The 24,501-nt window shown below is 45.9% G+C and overlaps 1 protein-coding gene and 2 long non-coding RNA genes across 6 annotated transcripts; 1 reads left to right on the forward strand and 2 right to left on the reverse strand.

Moving 5' to 3' along the window:
- Positions 1–945: 945 nt before the first annotated feature.
- Positions 946–21,504, reverse strand: LOC126999876 (luciferin sulfotransferase-like). Of its 4 annotated transcripts, none has more exons than XM_050862993.1 (9): positions 21,356–21,504; positions 18,035–18,127; positions 4,711–4,889; positions 3,907–4,003; positions 3,476–3,650; positions 3,244–3,364; positions 2,654–2,748; positions 2,042–2,230; positions 946–1,586 (listed from the first exon to the last, which is right to left on the reverse strand). In XM_050862993.1, exons 2-9 carry the CDS (start codon positions 18,061–18,063, stop codon positions 1,482–1,484), a joined length of 990 nt encoding a protein of 329 aa, XP_050718950.1. In that variant the 5' UTR covers positions 18,064–18,127; positions 21,356–21,504; the 3' UTR covers positions 946–1,481. The 4 variants fall into 4 exon arrangements, with proteins under 4 accessions (XP_050718950.1, XP_050718952.1, XP_050718949.1 ...); XM_050862995.1 differs by lacking the exon at positions 21,356–21,504 and adding an exon at positions 20,564–20,844 and having other exon boundaries at positions 4,711–4,824; XM_050862992.1 differs by lacking the exon at positions 21,356–21,504 and adding an exon at positions 20,564–20,843.
- LOC126999880 (uncharacterized) lies at positions 6,879–16,745 on the reverse strand. Its single transcript, XR_007753652.1, has 2 exons — positions 16,138–16,745; positions 6,879–6,998 (listed from the first exon to the last, which is right to left on the reverse strand). It is a non-coding gene; the product is annotated as an uncharacterized LOC126999880 (long non-coding RNA).
- Positions 21,505–21,511: 7 nt separating the features above from the next.
- Positions 21,512–24,062, forward strand: LOC126999879 (uncharacterized). The gene is made up of 3 exons (XR_007753651.1): positions 21,512–21,659; positions 23,055–23,217; positions 23,650–24,062. It is a non-coding gene; the product is annotated as an uncharacterized LOC126999879 (long non-coding RNA).
- Positions 24,063–24,501: the final 439 nt, after the last annotated feature.

A 24,501-nucleotide genomic window follows, 5' to 3' on the forward strand; every position in this document is an offset into this window, starting at 1 on the left:
GTGGTTTTACATGTATTATTATACGTATATATATGTTTTTTTTATTTAATGTTCCATATAGGAGAAGGTAAGTTGTAACCTAGGGTTCTGCCTCCCTGTCACCCAGTGTTGGAAATGCGGGTGCAGGCGTCCACCCACCTCCAGGCTATGGCCCCTGACACGGGTGATGTAACACTATGTTATGATATGATTATAAATTATGATAATAATAAAAACAAAAATAATAATAATAATAATAATAATAATAATAATAATAATAATAATAATAATAATAATAATAATAATAATAATAATAATAATAATAATAATAATAATAATAATAATAATAATAATAATAATAATAATAATAATAATAATAATAATAATAATAATAATAATAATAATAATAATAATAATAATAATAATAATAATAATAATAATAATAATAATAATAATAATAATAATAATAATAATAATACAGCTCAGAATTTCATGGAGGTTCAGTATTCAAGGAGAGTGCTAAGAGATGAATGGTAAGTTTAGCATTCAATAGTTACATAATGGAGGTCGTGGCACGCAAGGCTGTGGTAAACATGACTTACAGGAGGGCGCCTCACACGATGGGGGACTCTCAGAGCTGACCATGTAAAGGGCAGCACTGTAGCTACTTATGAAACTAGCCACTTGACTCCTGACATAAAGACTAATGAGTACAACGTTGCTCTGCATGGGAACAGCTTTCAGAGTTGTCCACTGAGTCGCTGGAGCAAGTTGCAATTCAGGAAGTGAGTGTGAATTAATTAATAAAACTTTCTACATAAAGCAGGGCTATAAACAAAGAATTAGGAAGACATACTGAGTTGAGATGAAACTGAGTCAAACAACTCTTTAAAAGAACTCATGCACAATTAGTCCATTATGCATCACACTTGATAGACCTTTGGGACAAGACTGTCAAAATCCACAAGAGTTGAAGGCCATCTATTGAGCACCAGCTTCTACAGAAAAGTCACAGAAGGGAAACAGTAAAGAATAATAGAACCCAACTTTTACATTGTTCATTACACTACTACAGTAACAAGAACTAAAATAGTAATCTTCACTGAAAATATTTCACAAAATGCTTATCACACACTATGCATAGAAATACATTACACATTTTGTATTGGATAAAGTACATCACATAAGATTATGGTAATGCTAATAAATGATCATATATTTTAGCTGACAATTAAAGCAAGGTCACTGAAATATTTGTTCTACACTACACTATGCATTCCTCAAAACAAAATGGTAGGAAATAATACTAAAAAGTGCCATTTTTCATCTTTAAAGAGAAAAAAAAAAATGCTTTGGTGTAAAACATATGGTAACAAGTATTAATTAGCATGTTTGCTTGTTCTTACTTGCGGCAAACTGACGTCACCTTACATCAACAAGAAACACTGCCACTACCCTTAACGCCATCGTAACGCTTACCTGGCTGACTTCTTACTCATGGTTCAATCACGGTAAAAGGGGAAGTCTGAGCCCTTCAGGTAACGATCAGTCCACTCCTTGAAGGCCTTCTGCTGCTTTTCTGACAAGTGGTTCTTCCAGTCACCCACCTGCAACAGTGATCAACTCCAGTCAGGTAAACAATTAATACTCAGACAAGCAGGTCTGAAAGAAACTGCAGCACACAGCTAATGGTTATTTTGTGCCAAGAAATTGCTACAAATATTTATTGTTCATTATTTTCCCTCATTATATACATATTTATCCCTTGAAGCATCGGTGGCTCGTGGGACATAAGAGCAAAAGAAAAAAGTTAAAGTATGGCTCAGAAAGGACAAAAAAGTGACACAGCAAAACAAAGCCAATTTTTTTGTTTAGTAGTTGAACATTTGAGACTCATATCCCCATATCAACCCCTTGCCAAACCACAGATACTGCATACTATCAAAATAAAGTAGTTGATATCTCATGGACAGCAGTACAATTAAAGATAGCATGATTTTCTTTTCCTAAAAAGGAAACCATGACATTTAAGTAGGTAAGACTGTCTCATGCTGACTCATACCTGTCCTTTCCTCATAAACTTTATGTCTTTATTTTCAGAGACGGCATCCACCATTAAAGACTCATTGTTAGCAGCGGGATTAGTCTTCATTTGGTCAAAAGAGCAATGGTGTGCCACTTCTGCAACTTTTGCATCGTCCACCTCAATCTCCAGGAAGGCTGCCACCTGCCGCACGGCTCCCGCCAGGTCCTGCAGCAAGAGGTAGGGGGTGACAAGGCTGCTCTGGGGCTGAAACCAATGTTGCTTGAAAAAGCTCTCACTTAATCTTTTCTTTAGCAGAAAGATATTGGAAATTCATGTTTACTGCACTTTCAAGACCAAGTATGCGATAGAGAACTATGGACACAAGATAAACAGCAGGATTCCTTTCATGAAATGTGTCACTTTTGTGCCAAACCTCATCATTCTTCCAAAAGAAATCTGCTTTACTTTCCCTGTTAACTTTATTACTTCAAACCATATTTTTGGGGGGGGGCTAAGATGAGATTACAGACTAAATGTGTGGTGCACAAACTTTATGTTCTGTAATAATGGCTAAATGATTATGAAAGTGCATCCTTATATGACAAATGAGATAAAACCACAAGTAAATCAAGAGATACCTATTTTTACCTTTTTCATGTCTTCATATCGCAGGAAGAGGATGTGCTTCTCATTCCTCATCTCCCAGAACTTGAGGACATGCGGCCAAAAGGGTGAATACAAGACTGGGAAAGTGGAAATAATGAGTATGTCAGAATGATCAGAGTTTTAAAATACTCATATATAAAAGTCAACTGAGATCTTCTTCCAAGTAAAAAAAAATGCTGTAAGAGACAGCTGCAAATTTTTCACTCCCTAGATTTTTTGTGTAGCATTTGTAATTTTATAACTGACTATCATATGGCAGATTTTGCTCTCTATCCATTAATTCCCTAGTCAGCTGCTTGAATTGGTTAAATGTTGTCCAAAGCTTTTAACCTATACACAGCTGAAAAGGTCTTTTAGCCTCTTTTTCCTTATAATGTATCATCATCTACAACATTCATTGAGGTATACATGTTGTTGTTTAGCTTTTAGTCCTGCATTTAGTACAACTGTCAAGAGCCATAAAGTCTTCCACTTAAATAACACCTACACATGAACATCAGTTTTACCAAGCTTAAAGGTAGTAACAGTGCTGAAACGAATAGTAAAGTGTTGTCAGAAGTATGAGTTCTTACCATTGTCATTAAGGAAATTATCAACAAAGTGGTCAAAGGTTCCAGCGTAGCCCTCCAGCTTGATATGGTGGAAGTAGAAGGAAACACAAACATCCCGAGGATCACGGCAGACGTACACGACCTGCAGCAGACACATTGAGATGGTCACACTGTACATATCTACTCGTATTACTTAGCTCTATAGTGGTTCAACAGTGACGGACGCCCACACATACATGTGAGTTGTCTTAACCTTTGGTTTGACCTGCCAGAGCTGAGAGGGAACTAACTCCTTGGGCAGATGTGACTTGATGGGTCTGGGAGAAGGCACCTCAAGCACTCTCTTGTAGGAGTTGCCTGGACGCTTTGGGTCATCTTGACTCACTTCAGGTGGCAGCTCTATGTCACGAGGCATGAGGCAATCAAACCTTCAAGTTTCATGATGAAGAAAATTATATCATTAGCAAAGTAATAAACTCTCTGGAATCTAATAAAAAACAGCTGATACTGATAAAAGAATCCTGAAAGTAATAGACATTTATAAAGAAAAGAATGCCTTGAAATTCTAACAACTATGGTGGATCAACAAGCTCCTGTGCCAAAAAAATATACTTCCTACCCTACAAAGCTACCTAATGTCTTCTCGGTGCTAAATCTAAAGGTACGGCAACAGCTAATACTTACTCCAAGAAAGGAAAGCGCCGCATGAGTTCCTGCTTGCCCTCAGGCGAGTCACAGCCATGCATCAGGCACCACACAAGCTCCTGAGTCCACGTGGTTCCTGGGAAGCAAAGACAGTAAGGGTTATATTTTTAAACTTTTCGGCGCCAAGCTCACATATTTGACAAGGTTTTCGTAGGAGTTTTGGGCATTTTCAGGGATGGTTTTATGACGCTTTTAGTAGTTTGACCCAGCTTCTGTACCATGAACCAAAAAGAACACTCATCAGAACCCGATCAATCTCCGTTTTGGCCTTTGAGTATAGTTGATGTGAGAGGCGACAGCGTCCGATAATACCGACCTAAGACTTCGCTTTTCTAGGCGATAAGGAAATTTTTAGATGCTGCTTTACGTCACCCTGCTGCTCTGCTGGCCAGTAAATAAAACCTACCCAATCTAATAAACTAGCTTCGCCAAGGTTACCTCATTCCTGAGACAGCGACTCCCCTCCAACGGCACACTAACCTTCCTTTAATGGTATCCTTGCCCCCCAACTCATACCATGTTTTTTTATTTTTTTTATTTTTGGGATGCAGTTCAAAGGCGAGGCGCAGAAAAATACATTCAGTTATAACACTACTCCCACGATAGATGACAGTAGTAGATTCCGAATAAAAGGTTCAGATTCGGTTGAAGAGGTGTCTTGACAATCCTTCCATGCACGAACGAGCAGGTACAGACGAGTGAAGGCTGTTCCACAGTTTATCTGGGAAAAGCGGTTTCATATATCGTTTCACCTCCAGCCAGCCCTGACATGACGTATCTCACCTGCTTTAGCAAAGGAGAAAACCCAGACGTCATCAGGGCGGACAGCGAGGGAGGCGTAGGACGGGTACCAGTCCTGGAAATGCTCAGGCATGACGCAGTTGTTTGGGCCCACAGCTACGAAGTATGGTATGGAGGGTGTTAGTGGGACCTCAAGGCGAGGCAGCCTCTTCATGGTCACGCTGCAGGAAAGAGTAAGGGGGAAATGCTTGTGTAGGTGCGGGAATAGTAAAGTTTAGAATTTCTTGAGGACTGTTGTTGAAATACAGTAAAGTCCCCATACGTCCGGTTGTGGTATGACGTGTAGGAGGAGTAGGAGAAGGAGGAGGAGATTATAAATGAGAATGAGGATGATGATGATGAGGAGGAGGAGGATTAGAACAGTAGTAGTAGTAGTGGTAGTAGTAGTAGTAATAGGAGTAGTAGTAGCAGTGCCAATCTGCAAAGAGAAGCACAGTCAACATCGGTATTTTGGCGGCAACATGCTCACCACCATCTATTAGGATAAAAAATGAAAGGTATTAACACGTACGGTGCCGGCCATGAAATTATAGTCCACTCAACAACTGTATCCACTCCCACGTTCTCCATTTCACTCCACTATTAGTGTATAAGAATATACTGAACACATCATTTTATTCATGTAAAAATGCAAAATAGTAATAATAATACAAGTACATCAATTTATACTTGTCAAGGAAATTTTAGATGCTAGAGTATAGAACATAATGTCAACACATATGAGCTTCTTGATTGGCCAAGGAATATACAAGTGAATGACATACACACATACACACGTTATTACACCTCTCTGATAGCTCAAACGGTAAAGCACTGCGCTGCCAGGCTCCACGGTCTGACTGGCGACGGTTCGAGCCCAATTCAGGCCGGGTTTTTTCCGCTTACTTGGAGTGGTTACTGTCCCCCTTGAGCATGGGGGATGGCATGTGTGGTGTGTGAGGTCCTGGCAGTTGCTCTAATCGGGAAGGTACTTCCTGGCGATTGCGAGTCCAATTCGTGATCAGGCCGTGGTGAAATACACACACACACACACACACACATACTGTAGAATGTACTATGTGCTTTGCTAGGAAGCAGGGCTTTGCCGTTAATTGCAGCTGATTAGATATCATATTTATCATATGATATTCAAATTCATATTCACACAATATAAAAGTTGGAAAGTTTCGTTTAGTCGGCGCAACATCTGTGGTCATATGCCGGAGAGAGATAGGAGGGGGAAGGAATTATAGGAGAAGGGAACAGATCCCAGGAGACGGGCCACAACCCCAGATTAATACCTGATACCCATTCACTGCTGGGTGGACAGGGGCGTAGGGTATCGGAAAAGCCGCCGATTGTGAGCCGAGTGTGCTAACCACTGCACCACGAAGCCCCCTCACACAACACAATATATTTGTTATCGTATTCATGTCATACTATATCCTTATTATAATCACATCACCTTCAGATTCATAACAACAGCTTATCACATCCCAGACATATGGTATTCATATTCATATTTTATTCATATGCTGTACTCATATCTTATTCATATTCATATCACATATTCATATATTTTACATCTATATCCATGTCCAAGTTGCATGTTTATATTCATTCACCAACAAAATCGGTGTCGCCTCACCTGCCACTTCATGAAGCTTGAGATTCACAAACTCGTGAAGCAGCAGTGTGGAAGGGTTGGAGTTATCATCCATATTACCTACTTTGCGTAATTGAAAGAGAAGGGAATAGGAAGGTCCTCCATTGTTTTGTCACTCCTATGAAATGTCACTCCTTTGAAATTTATATTTGATTTGTCACTCCTTTGTTATGTCTCTCCTATGAAATGTCACTCCTTTGAACAGAACCGATAGAACTATATCAAGTTATTTGTATTCATTTCCACATCATATATTGTATTCATGGCAAATTTAAAGAATATCATATCATATTCATATTATATTCTTCATTAATTAATCATATATTCATATCACAGTCACATTCCTGTGTGCATCATATCCATATATTCACATCATATAATATACATATTAATATATCTGTAATACAAGATATTATATAAACTATATTATTAGTTGTTATAATGCCGGCTAAACCCTTGTAGCCGCGTTGTGGCGGCTTGGGCAGGATAAATCAGAAGACCCGTCTTGTTTTACTCGCTTTTAATATGCGTGTAAACCTGAGCGAGGTAAAGAATACATCTCATCAACACTTGTCAGACAACACAATACAACACTTACAGCTACATCAGATACACCAAATGTCATCTTATCCTAATACACCAAATGTCACCTTATCCTACGACACAACATCAAACTAATAATACTCACAATTATTGAGGGGTCTAATAATAGCCTTGTAATCCGCCGCAACGGACTTGCGCTCTTGTCCCTTGTCTCCTCGCCTCCGGATGGAAGCCTCACCCTCCTATCCCTCGTCTAGTCGTGCAAAGGCGAAGTCGGAGGACACGTCCTCCACGTCTTCCCTTTCTTGCTTCCTTTAACAGTCTGCCTTCTCCGTTATTCCCTCACTCCCTTCAGGCCAGATTGTCCCCAGGACCAACAAGGGTGCCTCTGTCCGAAGGACCTAGGCCGTCTAATGGATTTTGTGACCTCTGGTCGAGGTGTCATAACATTCCAGACGATGAATTGCCTCCCATATCCCTTCTCACGTTACCTCTCTCTTCTCTCTTCGCTTCTCCACCTCCTCACTTCTCCACCTCCTTCATTCCCTATTCCCCTACATTACCACCTACCATTATAGTTACTATCTTACCTTATTACAAACATTTACCATCTTACATATACCATTATTACATGAAGACATTACGTGCAGTCCATAACGATATGACTTTACGTCATTAGTAACCCTCATACATACAACACATCGTAGGCGCGACTACACTCCCCCCGTTGGACACGCCAGGCGTGTTCAAGACATTAGCTAGACAAGGGCACGTGGTGAGGGAGGAACTGCGCCAGTGAGTGGAAAAACCCCGACATTTACGTTAAAGGACAGGCTGCGGGGGAAAAACTCCTCGGCGCAGTCGCTCCGCCACGGCCGGTGCACCAACACGTGCCATCTTGACCCTAGCAGCAACAAGGGCAGTGCGCCGGCAAGGTAAGGCCGGGCATCCCACACAATCCCGGCCAAACGGCACCCTCAACAGCGGGATAACGCGAAGGTACCCTACGTGGGAGGCTGGCATGACCGTCCACCGAGATACCCGCGAGCGGCGAAGCTGCCTAAGGAATCGGGACGACGAGACCGCCCAAGAAGTCAGAGTGGCGAGACTGCCCAAGATCGTCAGTGGCCGAAACCGCCCACAAGTCAGTTTTGCGAGACCGCCCAAGAAGTCAGGGTGGCGAGACCGCCCAAGAAGTCTGTGTGGCGAGACCGCCCAAGAAGATGGGAGTGGCGAGACCGCCCCTACTCCCCAATGGCGAGACCGCCCAGAGTGGCGAGACCGCCCAGAGTGATGCGGAGTGGCGAGAGCGCCCCTACTCCGAGTTGGTGAAACCGCTCGGTACAACGTGGGTGGCGGAAGGCGCACTCTGAAACACACGCCGGTACCCGTAGCAGCGGAAGGCTACAGGCACTACACGCCCGGTACCGGAGCGTTACGCGGAGACTCCCTCCAGCAGAAAGAGCTTGACCGGCGCACGGACCAGCGTTCGCTTGGCTGTCCTTAGAGAGACCTTCCTAACCAAACCATCGTCGCTCGGGTGGACGTGAGTGACCCGAGCCAGTGGCCACTGGTTCCGCGTGGTCTGTTCCCCCGTGACCAGCACCACATCCCCTACCCGGAGATTAGCCTGGGGACGGGTTTCCTTTTGTCGTCGCCTCAGTAGAGGGAGGTATTCCCTCAACCATCGTTTCCAGAACTGGTCGGCTAACCATTGTGCGTGGCGCCATCGCCGTTGATAGGCTTGTGCGATATCGGTAGGTCCTAGTGCCGGTGCCGGATCAGCCGCCCCACGAAGCAACTGAGCTGGGAGAGCGCCTCCGGCTCCCCTGCGGCATTAGGGACGGCAGTGATCGGCCTAGAGTTCACAACGTGTTCAATCTCGCAGAAAAGCGTGAGAAGACGGTCATCATCGAGGACCTGATCTCCTACGGTTGTCTGTATGATCCGCTTCACTGTGCGGATTTGCCTCTCCCACACACCACCCGCGTGTGGGGCTCCAGGAGGGTTAAAGCGCCACTGGATCCTGTCATCCGCCAAGGCAGCCTGGAAGGGACCATCGTCGTTCCAGGCCCCTGCCGCTTCTCGCAGCTCCTTCTCTATGCGAACCAAATTGGTACCGCAATCAGAACGCATGACTTTGGGTTTCCCCCGCCGGGTCATGAACCTGCGTATAGCACGCAATAGCGCCGGGGAGTATAAGCACGACAGGACCTCCAGGTGTATGGCCCTCGTCGTAAGGCAAGTGAAGATGCAACCCCATCGCTTCGTACGCCTCCTGCCGGTCTTAGTAAGGAGGGGCCCAAAACAATCCAGTCCCGTAGACGCAAACGGCGGTTGGCCCGGTGTGACTCTGTCTTCTGGCAGGTCGGCCTGCCGCTGATGTTTCGCGCACCAGTTAGCCCGCCTGCAGACCACGCAATGCTTCAACACGCGGTCAACAATGGGGCGGCAACACGGCACCCAAAATCTGCGCCGTAATTCAGCGATGGTGTGGGCTCTGCCCATGTGTTTAGCAGCTCTCTGGTGAACCTCTCGAACGACAACGACGGTGAGTGGGTGTGCTCTAGGTAAGAGGAGTGGCTCACGGGCACTAGGATCCAATGGGGCTTTGCGTAGCCGACCTCCCACCCTGATGGCGCCCGACGGGTCCAAGAAAGGTTCCAGGCTATAGATGTCTGACCGTTTGGATACCGGGCGCCCCCCTCGCAAGGCTGCCAAGTCTGCTGAATAACACTCGCTCTGTACGGCTCTTACTACGCGATGTTCGGCTCCGTCTAAATCCATGGCCGTCAACGAGGGCGATTGGCGGCGGCCCCTGTTTGGGCCGACCGTCCAGTCAAGGAAGCGGCGGAGAATCGCCACTGCCCGCAAAAGTTTCGTCCAGGTAGAATAACGGTTCCAAAGGGTGTACGGGAAGTCCTCCGTGGCGGAGGTCTCCGTAGTCAGTAGCACTGCCTCTCGTTCCTCTCGTTTCGTTTCAGATACGTCTAAGAGGCCAGTGGGAACTATAGGTAACCGTGGCCACTGTGCCTCCACCTCCATCAGGAACCGAGGACCGGTCCTCCAACGAAAATTGGCGAGTAGCTCAGCAGCTGTCAGCCCTCGTGAAGCGTCATCCGCCGGATTCTGGTGCGTGGGCACGTGTCGCCACTGGTCTGGCCGCGTTAGACCTTGAATGCTGGCGACCCTGTTGGCAACATAGGTCTTGAAGCGCCGACTCGGATTGTGAATGTACTGCAACACAATCATGCTGTCAGTCCACAGAATGATCCTATGTATCTCAACGGTAAGTTCTGCCTCCAGAGTCCTTGCGACTTGTGCCGCGAGGAGGGCTGCACACAGTTCCAGCCTGGGAATTGTTAATTGCTTCAGCGGAGCCAACCGGGCCTTCCCGTATATGAAAGCCACGCTCACCTCCTCGTCCGGTTGAGCGTAACGCAAGTAGCATGCCACCCCATAGGCTAACTGGGATGCATCCGCAAAAACGTGTAGGTCAGTATGAGTGTCTTCTGCCAAGGGCGTCGGACTGTAGCACCTTGGAATACTGAAGTCTGCAAGCGACTCCAGCTCTAATAGCCACACGCGCCATTTTTTCGCGGTCTCATCATCCAGAGTTTCATCCCAGCCCCGGCTTTCTCTACACAGCCCTTGGAAAAGTATCTTAGCTCGGATGACGAACGGCGCTAACATCCCTAGTGGGTCATAGACCGCGCTGTACATGCTCAGTATACCTCTTTTGCTGAGGGGTTTCAGAGGCACGCTAACCCGTACCGCGATATCGTCTCTCTCTGTGTCCCAGATTAGTCCCAGCGCTTGACTGACTGGTCGTACCCCCGTCTGCGGCCCGAGTTCCTTAACGACACCACTCCTCTCGTCCATCGGGATGGTCGAGAGTACCGGTTCGCTGTTGCTAGTCCACTTGGTAAGGTGAAAGCCCCCTTTCTCTAGGAGAGCAGTCAGTTCCCGTACCATCTCCATTGCCTCGGTCACGGTTGCGGTAGATAACAGAAGGTCATCTACATAGAAATTCCTCACCGCGCCTTCCACTCCAGGTGGGTGCTCCATCCCGTAATCCCTAAACGTCTTCCTCAGGGCGTAGGCAGCACAAGACGGGCTCCACACCCCGCCGAACAGATGGACTGTCATCCGAAAGGTGGTCGGCCTACCCGTCAAGCTCGGGTCCTCCCACCAAAGGAACCGCAAAGCGTCCTTGTGTTCCTCAGTTATTCGTACTTGGTGAAACATGGCCTCTATGTCTGCCATCACTGCGATGGGCTCTTGTCTAAATCGGACAAGGACCCCTAACAACTTATTATTCAAATCGGGGCCCTGGCGGACTTGTGAATTGAGCGAAACTCCATCTTGGCCTGCGGCACAGTCGAACACTACTCGCACCTTCTCTGGTTTGCGAGGGTTAAAGACTGGGTGGTGGGGAAGGTACCAGGTCCTTTTACCCGTGGTGAATAGTTGGTCGATCGGTACTTTCTCTGCATGCCCCATCATCAGTAGTTTGTCAATTTCTCGGGCATATCTTTCTCGCAGGGTCGGATGTCTGGAAAGCCGCGCTCTCAAGCTATTCAGTCTGTGCTCGGCCATCCTACGGTTGTCCCGTCTGGATTCAGTGTCTTTCTTGAAAGGGATCGGGAACACGTAATGCGAACCCCATTTGTCGACTGTCTCATCCCAGAGTCTCAGTACCGCCCTGTCATCTACCGATAGGCCTTCCTTTTCTGGAGTACTCATCTCTGGTTCCTCCATTTCCCAGAATAAGCGTACTTGTTCTTCTAGCGTTGCCTGTACGCTGTTCCCTTCCCCTTCTTGTTCGAAGATGGTCAAACAGCTATGTGCAGTAGCGGTAGGATCTAATTTTGTCGGTGTAAGTGGTCCGTTGACGGTCCATCCTAATGCGGTGCGTACAGCAAAAGGCTCTCCGTCGCCTGCCCTCCTCACCTCCAGGGGCCGCATAGCAAGTGGGTTGTCTAGTCCAATAAGTAGGTCCACTCCACCTAAGTCTCCATTGGTTATATCCAGACCTCGAAGGTGGCTCCAACCGTTCACTTCGTCTCCCTGTGCTACGTGGGACCCAAGGGCCTGTGGGAGTTCCGGGACCACTAGCACGTTGTGCATAACGATAGCCTGCTGTCCGCGCGTGCCCCGCACTCTTACGTGAGTCTGCATCACAGTCGTGCGTGTTTCATGCCCCAATGTGCTGATCTCTATTGTGGTTGGGACTCCCACCACCGATAGTCTCTTCGCCAAGGACTTGGTGCAATATGAACGATCACTCCCTGTGTCTAGCAGGGCCAAGGCTCGCACGCCCCTGGGTTCTCTCCCCCCTACAGCTCCGACCCTAACCTCCACGATCGGTAAGGCAGTCTTATGGTACTCTGCTAGTCATTTTTTACCTTCTTCTTTGAGCTTCGTCGGGTTACTCATGACAGAAGCTGCGTTGCTACCCGCTGTTGTTGGTGTCATGGTTCGTGCGACCTCACCTGGGGAGACCCTCGTGCTCCGGCTCCGTGCTGGTCGTACCTCACTGTCTCTTCTCCATCGCTCTTTCTGGTCCTCAGACCCTTGGTAAGGCATGCGCCTCGCTGATGAGGAGAAATGCTCGGCACTCCCCCGTCCTCGTGCCGGACGCGTTGCTCCGAGAGGTGTCATTGCACCATGAAGTAGGATTGAGTGTTTTCCTCCACAACCTATTTCCCCGCATACGGATGTGCTCGTGCAAGTGGATGAGTTGTGTCCTTTGCCTAAGCACAGGTAGCAGGAACGGTACCTAATGACCACGGACTTCCGAGAGCTCGGATCCATTCGCTTGAACGCTCGGCAATCTCTGAGAGGGTGGTTCGATAAGCACAAACAGCATTCCTCCCTCGCTTCCGCCCCACTCTTGGGTTTAGTGTCGTCTGCTTTCGGCTTATTTGTCATCGATTTCTCCGGGCCCCGTTCCCTTGGTCGTACCGATCGCATGATCGTCACGGTCTCGGCTACGTAACTAATCAGATGCTCTGACGTCTCCTTCTTGTAACTCCTCCGTCGTTCCTCTACATAGTATCGGGTCTCGTGGGACTGAGGTAGGCAACCAATTACGTCCCGTCGCAACAGCTCTGCCGCTCCAGAGCTAGATCCCCCTTGAGCGTGGAGATGGAGACTATACTCTCTTAGGTCCGCATAGACTTGCCTGACGCCAGTCAGGTCCCCTTCTTCCATTTTACTACGTTCTCTTAACTTTTCCAGTAAGCGCTGAGTCTTTCCGACCTTCAGACCGAAGTTGTCACTGAGGTATTCCAAAGCCTCCTGATACCCCCCCTCTGCTCCATAAGCCTGGATCATTTGCAGATACTGCTTGGACACCGGTTCGTCGCAAACCTCTGCCAAGAATCTCAGACGATCTTCGTCCGTATAATCCCTGTGCGCCACCACGGCACGGAAGTGCTTAATGAATCGCACGTAACTGTCCCTCGTCTTACCATCGAATCGCGGTAACGCCGGGGTTGGTAGTGGGCCCACGTATTTTGCGCTCCAGTATCTCCGACTCTATCTCCGCTCACGGTCCTTAAGACTCTGTTGCCCATACTCTATGTCCGGATCGGGTCGTACTCTTGGAGCTCGGCGTCTGTGAGACGCGCTTCTCTCGTCCGACTCAGTGGACGGGGAACTACTCGGAGGGCGCCATGAGCTTCCTCCACCGTTACGTTTGACGCGGCCTCTGGACTCCCCCCGGTGAGGGGGGCTCCAACTACGTTCTGATGACCCTCTCGTGCATGTGTGCCTTGCAGTCGTCCAGTATCCTTCTCTCTCGAGCGAGTCTCGGTCATCAACACTACGACGTCTGACGTAACGCCAACGGTTCTGGCTTCTGCCCTCCTCCGCCCGTGGATTAATTTCGCGACCGAGGCTTCTTCGACCTGTTCCCCCTCGGGACCGGCTACGGCACACAAATGGGCTGCGTCCTCCTACGCCTAGTCCTTCGCGTGTGCGTGGGTCACGTCGTTCGCGAGATCTCCCCCGAGATGGACTGCGCCGTGCAGCAGCATTTACATGAACGGAAGCGCAACGCTCAAAGCTACATCCGCGTGACCCGTTTCGGGGTTGATGGCAGCTCTCGCCACCACTCTCCTTCTCTTCCCCAACTTCAACAATGTGGGGCGACTCCTCACCCCAGATTTCTCTCACTAAGCTTCGCCCTGCGGTGGCATCCAGCGTCGACAGCGACAATCTCAGGAGATCCTTCTTTCCGGTTTCGTCTAGCGTCGCCAGGTACTCCCTCGGAGCCAAATGAAGCGTGACGTCGGTTCTGGCTGCGGTGGTTTGGGGCCCGATACTTCCGATGTTTCTCTGGTTCGCAACATTTCCTGTTCCAATGGCATCTGTCGTTTCCTCACCTTCGTGGTACTGCCCTGGTGCATCGGTCGACCCTAGGCTCCGGCCCCCTTCGTTAGGAGAGGGGGGTTGAAGGTCAGCAAAGGGGTCCATGGCTGCTTCAAGAACGACCGCCGAGTCCGGTGTCTAACGTCGGGTCGAGTCTTTAGTCTGGCAAGAGTGTCTGCGTCTGAAACGGTGTCAGATGGTACTACAAGCACCTTGAGTAACTCCACCACAGAGGCAACGACAGCCCTAGAAGCGGCTGCCTTGCAACGCATTCAGCCAACGCCAGCCTCTCACCTAGTTTGTTAATCTCCGTGACGTCTCAATCATCAGTCTCCCTTTCTCTGTCACTCCACCGGAGCCGAACCATGCCCAGTGGCAACGTCAGGAGACCTACCTGCTCCTATGGTTCGCGCATCGTTCATTAATCATTCCAAACCTGACAGAGAAGACGTGCCCATCCGTATTGAATAGTGATGATGATGCAACACCAATGTGCTCCCTGCAACCCTCGACACCTTAATCACCCAATACGTAACAGTGGCGACACAACACTAACGTGTCGCCTGCAACACTCGACAATGTAATCACCCAAAGCTGATATGTCACGTGCAACGCCTGACACTAATCACCCAATAAGTAACACTGGCGACACAACACTAGTGTGTCGCCTGCAACACTCGACAATGTAATCACCCAAAGCTGATATGTCACGTGCAACGCCTGACACTAATCACCCAATAAGTAACACTGGCGACACAACACTAGTGTGTCGCCTGCAACACTCGACACTGTAGTCACCCAACGCTGATATGTCACGTGCAACACCTGCCACTAATCACCCAATACGTAACAGTGGCGACACAACACTAATGTGTCGCCTGCAACACTCGACACTGTAGTCACCCAACGCTGATATGTCACGTGCAACACCTGCCACTAATCACCCAATACGTAACAGTGGCGACACAACACTAATGTGTCGCCTGCAACACTCGACACTGTAGTCACCCGACGCTGGTATGTCACGTGCAACACCTGACACTGTAATCACCCAATGCTGATGTCACTTGCAACACCTGACACTAATCACCCAATCAGTAACAGTGGCGACACAACACTTGACAATGTAATCACCCAACACTGATATGTCACGAATATGTCACGTGCAACACCTGACACTGCAGTCACCCTAAAGTAACAGTGGCGACACAACACAACACTAATGTGTCGCCGGCAACACTCGGCAATTGGTCATCCGTAATGAACAGTTTCTCATCCCACAAGTCACTCAAGACGTCACGGTACCTCTTTCCTGCGGTCACCGACTCGCCCCGTGTCGAGAAAGCACTGAGCGACGCCAATCACGCCCAACACAAGGCACCAAGCGGCTCCAGCGCAGTCACCAATCACTAGTCACTCTCATACCTGTGGGTGCAGTGAAGTAAGCTGAATGTTTTGTTGCCTGGTGGCCAGTGTGTCGGCGAAAGTTTTCCTTTAACTCCCGTAGATGTCTCCTCGCCCAAGGCTGTCGGTGGCGCGGCGTAGAGGAGCAGCGGCGGCAGCAACCCTGGACACCGTTCTCCGCCCGCGCCCCTTCTCTCGGTCCTTGCAGTTGGCACTCCAATCGCCGATAGACCCGCTAATTGTTTACTGTAGCCGCGTTGTGGCGGCTTGGGCAGGATAAATCAGAAGACCCGTCTTGTTTTACTCGCTTTTAATATGCGTGTAAACCTGAGCGAGGTAAAGAATACATCTCATCAACACTTGTCAGACAACACAATACAACACTTACAGCTACATCAGATACACCAAATGTCATCTTATCCTAATACACCAAATGTCACCTTATCCTACGACACAACATCAAACTAATAATACTCACAATTATTGAGGGGTCTAATAATAGCCTTGTAATCCGCCGCAACGGACTTGCGCTCTTGTCCCTTGTCTCCTCGCCTCCGGATGGAAGCCTCACCCTCCTATCCCTCGTCTAGTCGTGCAAAGGCGAAGTCGGAGGACACGTCCTCCACGTCTTCCCTTTCTTGCTTCCTTTAACAGTCTGCCTTCTCCGTTATTCCCTCACTCCCTTCAGGCCAGATTGTCCCCAGGACCAACAAGGGTGCCTCTGTCCGAAGGACCTAGGCCGTCTAATGGATTTTGTGACCTCTCGGGTCGAGGTGTCATAACATTCCAGACGATGAATTGCCTCCCATATCCCTTCTCACGTTACCTCTCTCTTCTCTCTTCGCTTCTCCACCTCCTCACTTCTCCACCTCCTTCATTCCCTATTCCCCTACATTACCACCTACCATTATAGTTACTATCTTACCTTATTACAAACATTTACCATCTTACATATACCATTATTACATGAAGACATTACGTGCAGTCCATAACGATATGACTTTACGTCATTAGTAACCCTCATACATACAACACATCGTAGGCGCGACTACAACCCTCATCTTCCTTTATTTGATACACCCGTAATGAGTTTTAAACCTACTGGCTGTCCTACTAACTATACTTATCTGGCAATATTGATCATTTAACGACGTATACTTAGCCTGTTGCTTTGTTAATGGCTCGCAGACACTTGTCGGACAGCTCCTTGTCTTGGGGGAAGGAAAACACGCTCACTTTGGGTTCTGTTTTGAAGTTCCCTCACAACAGGGAACACAGGACATGTAAGGCAGTATTGTCTCAGTAAGAGGCACAAACAATGTTTATGTTAACAAATTTTCAATGTTTTCGACGTCAGTAATGCACAAAACGCAGAGCGTGACCTCTCCCGACCGCAGGTGACCCTGGTCAGATAGATTCATGGTCTATCTAGAGTCTAGACCGTGGGTATACCTACCCCTCCATTTTTTTCTTTTTTTTTTACGCCGCGGCCTATTGCGCTGGTAGGCTTCTTTCCGGTGGGGCCTGATGGTCGGCCCAAGGCGAGTGTTTATAGTGGCGCCATCTTGTGTTGGCTCATGCTGCCCCCCGGAACTCATCTTTGAGCCTCTCTTTGGAGAGGTTATCTAGAGTCCAGGTTGATGGGTGGTCTTCAGGCCAGGATGTGGGTAGTCTTAGGCCACTCGGCGGTGATTGAAAAACCTCAGCTGTGCGGCGGCCAGGATTCGAACCAGCAATGCCGGGCCGACACGCTAACCACTCAGCCACCGCCTCCCCATGGTCCTGCCTCCGCCCTTCTATCTCCCCTCGCCCCTCAGCGAAGAGACAGCTGATCTTATCTGACATCTCTTCACCGTCTCCCACTCGTGGAAAGACATATTCCTCCTCCCTCCTCTCCTCACAGATCCATCAACACACGGGAATGGGAGCGAGTGGGAGAACTCACGAACTCGATATAGTGTACAGTATGTGCTTCACTGGCATAAGGGGAACAGATGACCCCAAAAATTACAAATAAATACATTATATATATATATATATATATATATATATATATATATATATATATATATATATATATATATATATATATATATATATATATATATATATATATATATATATATATATATATATATATATATATATATATATATATATATATAATTCCATCTATTTGCCCATACCTGTAGCATCATCCAATCTGTCATCCAATCTGTTAGACATTTCTGAAGATCTACCACGAGACTGACCCCCTGCAATCCACAGAATGCAAGTAGAAACACACACACACACACACACACACACACACACACACACACACTAAAGTGTACTTACCCACAGACTACTTTCGTTTGGCTGTCCATAGTTGTCGTGGTGTGTGGTCAAGGGTAATGCAGCTCGTCGATGTGTTCTCTCCCTGCCGCGGTGCTGAACAAGAGGAAAAAAAAGACACAACAATAAGTAACTATATATATTTACAGGAAGAAAAGCGGTTAGGTAGGAAGAAAAGTGGAGAGGTAGGAACGAAAGAGGATAGGAAGAAGAGTGGATAGATATAGAACTCATTATACAAGTATACATCAATGAGTACATGGTTGTGAATCTCCGCTCTATAAAAATCAGCATGCTCGTCTTCGTGGTAAAGTCAAACCAATTTATTTTTTTTAATATAGTTGGTTTTAGCTTTTTACCACTCCTGTCTTTCTAAACCAACACGTGAATCTATAAACACAAAACTAGACAAGGGATAAGAAGTCAGTATTTCCTTATACGTATAAATTGAGTGACGATGTGTCCATGTATGGAGCTCGCAACGCTCGTTACCTTGGAGTTAAGCTTGCTCATAATTTTCTTGTTATTTTGGCGTGTTATCAGATCCTGTACTGGCAGACCTGATAAAGTGAAGTTGTGTGTGTGTGTGTGTGTGTGTGTGTGTGTGTGTGTGTGTGTGTGTGTGTGTGTGTGTGTTATTTACCCACTGTCTTATCATATCTGATGGACTCTTATCACAGTATCGAGAACAGTATATGTAAAGAGTTCTATAATACAGAGCTCGGATGACCGATCAATGGGTACTACTGGGACCCTTCGTGCTTCCCCTATATCCTCCTTGCTCAATTAAGGCAGGACAGGCACTGCTCCCACCAGGGACAAAACTTTAGTGCCCAAATCGCGCCCTAGCTGAACCTCTGCGGGTGACAAACAAGGGTGGCATTGACTGATCCATGATGCGGTGAGAGAGAGAGAGAGAGAGAGGGGTGGAGGGTGGCGAGGGGGTGGGCAGGGGAGACGGTGGGAGGGGTGGAGGGAGGGAGGAAGGGGAAGACAGGATCGAGAGGGTGGATATATAGGTCACAGTAACGTCACGCTTCCCCTATTCGAATGTCTAGAACTCTAGATGGCCATGCCAGGCTTCGCCAATAAAGTCAGGAGTAAGCGCCTTAATCATTCACATTTTACAATTCACTATATTACCAACAATTAGGGCAGGGTGTCAAATAATGATGTGCCAAAATACCACACTGTTCAAGCGGTTTCTTTAGAAAATATTTGCGAAAAACGATGGATCGAGGCCCCTGAAACGCATAGTAATGGACCTATATATATATATATATATATATATATATATATATATATATATATATATATATATATATATATATATATATATATATATATATATATATATATATATATATATATATATATATATATATATATATATATATATATATATATATATATATATATATATATATATATATATATATTTATATATATATATATATATATATATATATATATATATATATGCTGTGAGGCTCACTTTTCACGTGGTCTGTGCAGCGCAGCAGCCGTCACTGAAACTATGACGCACTTGCAGACATACGCTACATAATATGCACAAATACGAATATGGGTTGTGAATGGAAATCTTTATACGTACACTGCCAATAAAACGAAAGAGTAAACGCGGGGATAATGACAGAATGAAAAGATGATAGGGCAGTATATTGTTATTTCAGGCACATCGAGACGAATACAAATAATAATAATTTTAATGCCCTCTATACTAATAAATAAAAGTGTAATGCACTCTCAATGGTAGCAATTTTCAGATCTCTAACAATCCTTTGCTCAAGATCAGACCATAACGTCTGCTCTTTTTACCAACACTTTGTCACCTCCCTTCATTTCTTCTTATGACAGCTTGTCCAGTCTCTGCTCAGTTCCCCTTGTAATTTATATATCGTCATATGTGTATGAATGTATGACTGTACGTGTGGCGACACCCGGTCGGTGTCGCACAACAGGATGTTTAACAACAAGTCGTGCTTTTGGCCGTGGGAAGCTGTGATGAACTGACACTAGGATCAGCAAATGATGACTTTCATCAGCAGTCATCAACCGGAACCCACACCCTTCCGGACAAACAACAAGCAAATAAAACGGGCGAACAACGCGAAGACGAGGAGAGAAGACGGGTGACGGGTAGGCGAGCGGTGCTCCGCTGCCCCGCGCCCTGTGGTGTGGCTGTCTCTCATTTCGTGCGACTCGCTCATGCAAACTGTAAACTTTTGTATAATACTGTTAATATACTTAAAGTACATTCGTATGTTTTAATCTCCATGTGAGAGAGAGAACTAAAGTGAACTTATAACGGCTAACGCTCGGCCAACTAAAAGGCTATTGTGATCTCAACCACTTCAATCAACTGGAGAAAGCAGGCAACGGTACACCGGACCTGACGAGAGATAGCAGTTGCGCCTTAAACAAAAACACTTAAAAACAGCTAACAAAAACGGCTAACACCCTTTTCGTCAGGAACTCAGGTAAGTCACCAAAGACAAAAGAAGAACTTACTTGAAATGCTGCTGTCTGCCAACTGAGTCGCCCGCAGATCTCCACCAGCGACCTTTGACGATGATGTACGCTGGGCTGTGCCTTCTACCCGGGCGGTAGCTCGGCATTACATTTCAGTGATATTAATTTTGCTGGGGGCTCTGCTACCTCGTTAGCTATGTTTATATTTAGTATCATGTCATGTTGTGTCATCAACACTACATGGTAACTTGTGCAGCCACAATTATCGTAAATATAACGTAATTAAAGGATAGAATGGTGGCCGGGTACGACAACCACTCCGAAGGTCACGGGTGATATAATGCGGTATCATGGTGACACAACACGTTAAGGTGGTAGCGGTAAGACAGTATAGTGAAGGTTGAGAGAGCTAGGGAGGTGAAACTAAATGGCACGTACGAAGCTGCGAGAACGAAAACGTTTATAGCGTCACGGGTGGCACCAGCAGGAATAGAATCTTCTTTCTTTTAGGATTCTCCCCCTAAAAAGGGGGAACGGGCCTTTGTCGATGCGACGGCCCGTCCCAGGGGGCATTGGGTGCCACTTGATACTTGATAAGGACGTATGCAGAGGATGTGGGTTCCTCTGTGTCGTGGCACCCAGCGTGTTGTAACATTTTCTACCTCTGCCTTTGAGGTTAATTTATGATGATGTTAATATAAGTACAAACAATTCTACATATGATAACATAGTAGGAAGCCTACACACTGAAGCGTTATATGTAAACTGACAACTGTCGAGATATGAAAGTGCCAGATGTGTGAAAAGCATTACAAAATACCGACTCATTACCGAGACAGTTTCAGTAGTCTAGTTTCCCCAGAGACACGCCAGTCCTCCTCGGGTGAGCAGCTCGGCCCGCCCTTCCGGTCCGCCGGTTAAGTAGACTGTCTAGCTGCTCACCCGGGTCCCTGCTACGGGCTGCTACTGGGCGCCTGCCCGGGGAGCCCCGGGTCTCCGTCGCTGCTCACGGCTGATACCCGTGGCTGTGGCGGCGGCGGCAGAGGCATCCCTACAACCGCCCCGAGTTTTGCATCGCTCTGCATAGGAACAGCTTTCAGTCGCCCATTGAGAAGCTAAAAGGCGCAGACTGGAGGTAAATTGCAACTCATAGAGTGTGAGAAATAAAGAATGAAGGTTTGAACATACAAGAAGGTTAAAAACAAAGCATTAGAGATACATATTTATGTTGGTGATATATAAATAAAAAAAATACACCAAAGGAACTCCTTGGAATAACTAATATGAAAATGTATTCCATAATAAATCGGAAATCATCATGACACAAACAAAATGGACCTATGTAACAACAATTTCATAATCCATGAAAGTTGGAGGCCATCTATTAAACACCGACGTCTAAGGCGAGTCACAGAATTAAGGGAGACAGGCGTAGGTACAGCATTCAACCAATACACCTTACACTCATTCAACACTACCAAAATACATGTAAAAAGCACCTACAACAATAAACTATCAATCAGTCAATCAAGGTTTTCGAAAGGCGTACCTTCCATGAAAAATATACCATAAAACTTACCATACACACTGGATATAAATGAATTACACTTTCTGTATTGGATAAAGTACTTCACATACGCTAATCATGCTAAATGTAATAAAATGATTTAGCCGAGTTAAAACAAAATTCCTGAAACTGTTCTAAATTACTCTACGTATTCTAGAAATCAGAATACTAGGAGATAATACAACTATTAGATTTACAACAAGAGAGAAAGCTTGCGTTGGAATGAGGAATGGTAACAAGTATTAATCAACATGTTTGCTTGTTCTTACTTGCGGCAAACTGACGTCACCTTACATCAACAAGAAACACTGCCACTACCCTTAACGCCATCGTAACGCTTACCTGGCTGACATCTTACTCATGGTTCAATCACGGTAAAAGGGGAAGTCTGAGCCCTTCAGGTAACGATCAGTCCACTCCTTGAAGGCCTTCTGCTGCTTTTCTGACAAGTGGTTCTTCCAGTCACCCACCTGCAACAGTGATCAACTCCAGTCAGGTAAACAATTAATACTCAGACAAGCAAGTCTGAAAGAAACTGCGGCACACAGCTAATGGTTATTTTGTGCCAAGAAATTGCTACAAATATTTATTGTTCATTATTTTCCCTCATTATATACATATTTATCCCTTGAAGCATCGGTGGCTCGTGGGACATAAGAGCAAAAGAAAAAAGTTAAAGTATGGCTCAGAAAGGACAAAAAAGTGACACAGCAAAACAAAGCCAATTTTTTTGTTTAGTAGTTGAACATTTGAGACTCATATCCCCATATCAACCCCTTGCCAAACCACAGATATTGCATACTATCAAAATAAAGTAGTTGATATCTCATGGACAGCAGTACAATTAAAGATAGCATGATTTTCTTTTCCTAAAAAGGAAACCATGACATTTAAGTAGGTAAGACTGTCTCATGCTGACTCATACCTGTCCTTTCCTCATAAACTTTATGTCTTTATTTTCAGAGACGGCATCCACCATTAAAGACTCATTGTTAGCAGCGGGATTAGTCTTCATTTGGTCAAAAGAGCAATGGTGTGCCACTTCTGCAACTTTTGCATCGTCCACCTCAATCTCCAGGAAGGCTGCCACCTGCCGCACGGCTCCCGCCAGGTCCTGCAGCAAGAGGTAGGGGGTGACAAGGCTGCTCTGGGGCTGAAACCAATGTTGCTTGAAAAAGCTCTCACTTAATCTTTTCTTTAGCAGAAAGATATTGGAAATTCATGTTTACTGCACTTTCAAGACCAAGTATGCGATAGAGAACTATGGACACAAGATAAACAGCAGGATTCCTTTCATGAAATGTGTCACTTTTGTGCCAAACCTCATCATTCTTCCAAAAGAAATCTGCTTTACTTTCCCTGTTAACTTTATTACTTCAAACCATATTTTTGGGGGGGGCTAAGATGAGATTCGACTAAATGTGTGGTGCACAAACTTTATGTTCTGTAATAATGGCTAAATGATTATGAAAGTGCATCCTTATATGACAAATGAGATAAAACCACAAGTAAATCAAGAGATACCTATTTTTACCTTTTTCATGTCTTCATATCGCAGGAAGAGGATGTGCTTCTCATTCCTCATCTCCCAGAACTTGAGGACATGCGGCCAAAAGGGTGAATACAAGACTGGGAAAGTGGAAATAATGAGTATATCAGAATGATCAGAGTTTTAAAATACTCATATATAAAAGTCAACTGAGATCTTCTTCCAAGTAAAAAAAAATGCTGTAAGAGACAAGACTGAGCAGCTGCAAATTTTTCACTCCCTAGATTTTTTGTGTAGCATTTGTAATTTTATAACTGACTATCATATGGCAGATTTTGCTCTCTATCCATTAATTCCCTAATCAGCTGCTTGAATTGGTTAAATGTTGTCCAAAGCTTTTAACCTATACACAGCTGAAAAGGTCTTTTAGCCTCTTTTTCCTTATAATGTATCATCTTCTACAACATTCATTGAGGTATACATGTTGTTGTTTAGCTTTTAGTCCTGCATTTAGTACAGCTGTCAAGAGCCATAAAGTCTTCCACATAAATAACACCTACACATGAACATCAGTTTTACCAAGCTTAAAGGTAGTAACAGTGCTGAAACGAATAGTAAAGTGTTGTCAGAAGTGTGAGTTCTTACCATTGTCATTAAGGAAATTATCAACAAAGTGGTCAAAGGTTCCAGCGTAGCCCCTCAGCTTGATATGGTGGAAGTAGAAGGAAACACAAACATCCCGAGGATCACGGCAGACGTACACGACCTGCAGCAGACACATTGAGATGGTCACACTGTACATATCTACTCGTATTACTTAGCTCTATAGTGGTTCAACAGTGACGGACGCCCACACATACATGTGAGTTGTCTTAACCTTTGGTTTGACCTGCCAGAGCTGAGAGGGAAGCAACTCCTTGG

The sequence above is a fragment of the Eriocheir sinensis genome, chromosome 17 (assembly GCF_024679095.1).
Source record: "Eriocheir sinensis breed Jianghai 21 chromosome 17, ASM2467909v1, whole genome shotgun sequence".
Taxonomy (NCBI): Eukaryota; Metazoa; Arthropoda; class Malacostraca; order Decapoda; family Varunidae; genus Eriocheir; species Eriocheir sinensis.

Coding starts and splice junctions, on each gene's coding strand:
- LOC126999876 (XM_050862993.1), bottom strand. CDS start 18,063: ATGGACAGCCAAACGAAAGTAGTCTGTGG. Junction 3,651..3,906: donor CGGCGCTTTCCTTTCTTGGA/GTAAGTATTAGC, acceptor TGAAACTTGAAG/GTTTGATTGCCTCATGCCTC. Junction 2,231..2,653: donor GATATGAAGACATGAAAAAG/GTAAAAATAGGT, acceptor CTCTTGCTGCAG/GACCTGGCGGGAGCCGTGCG.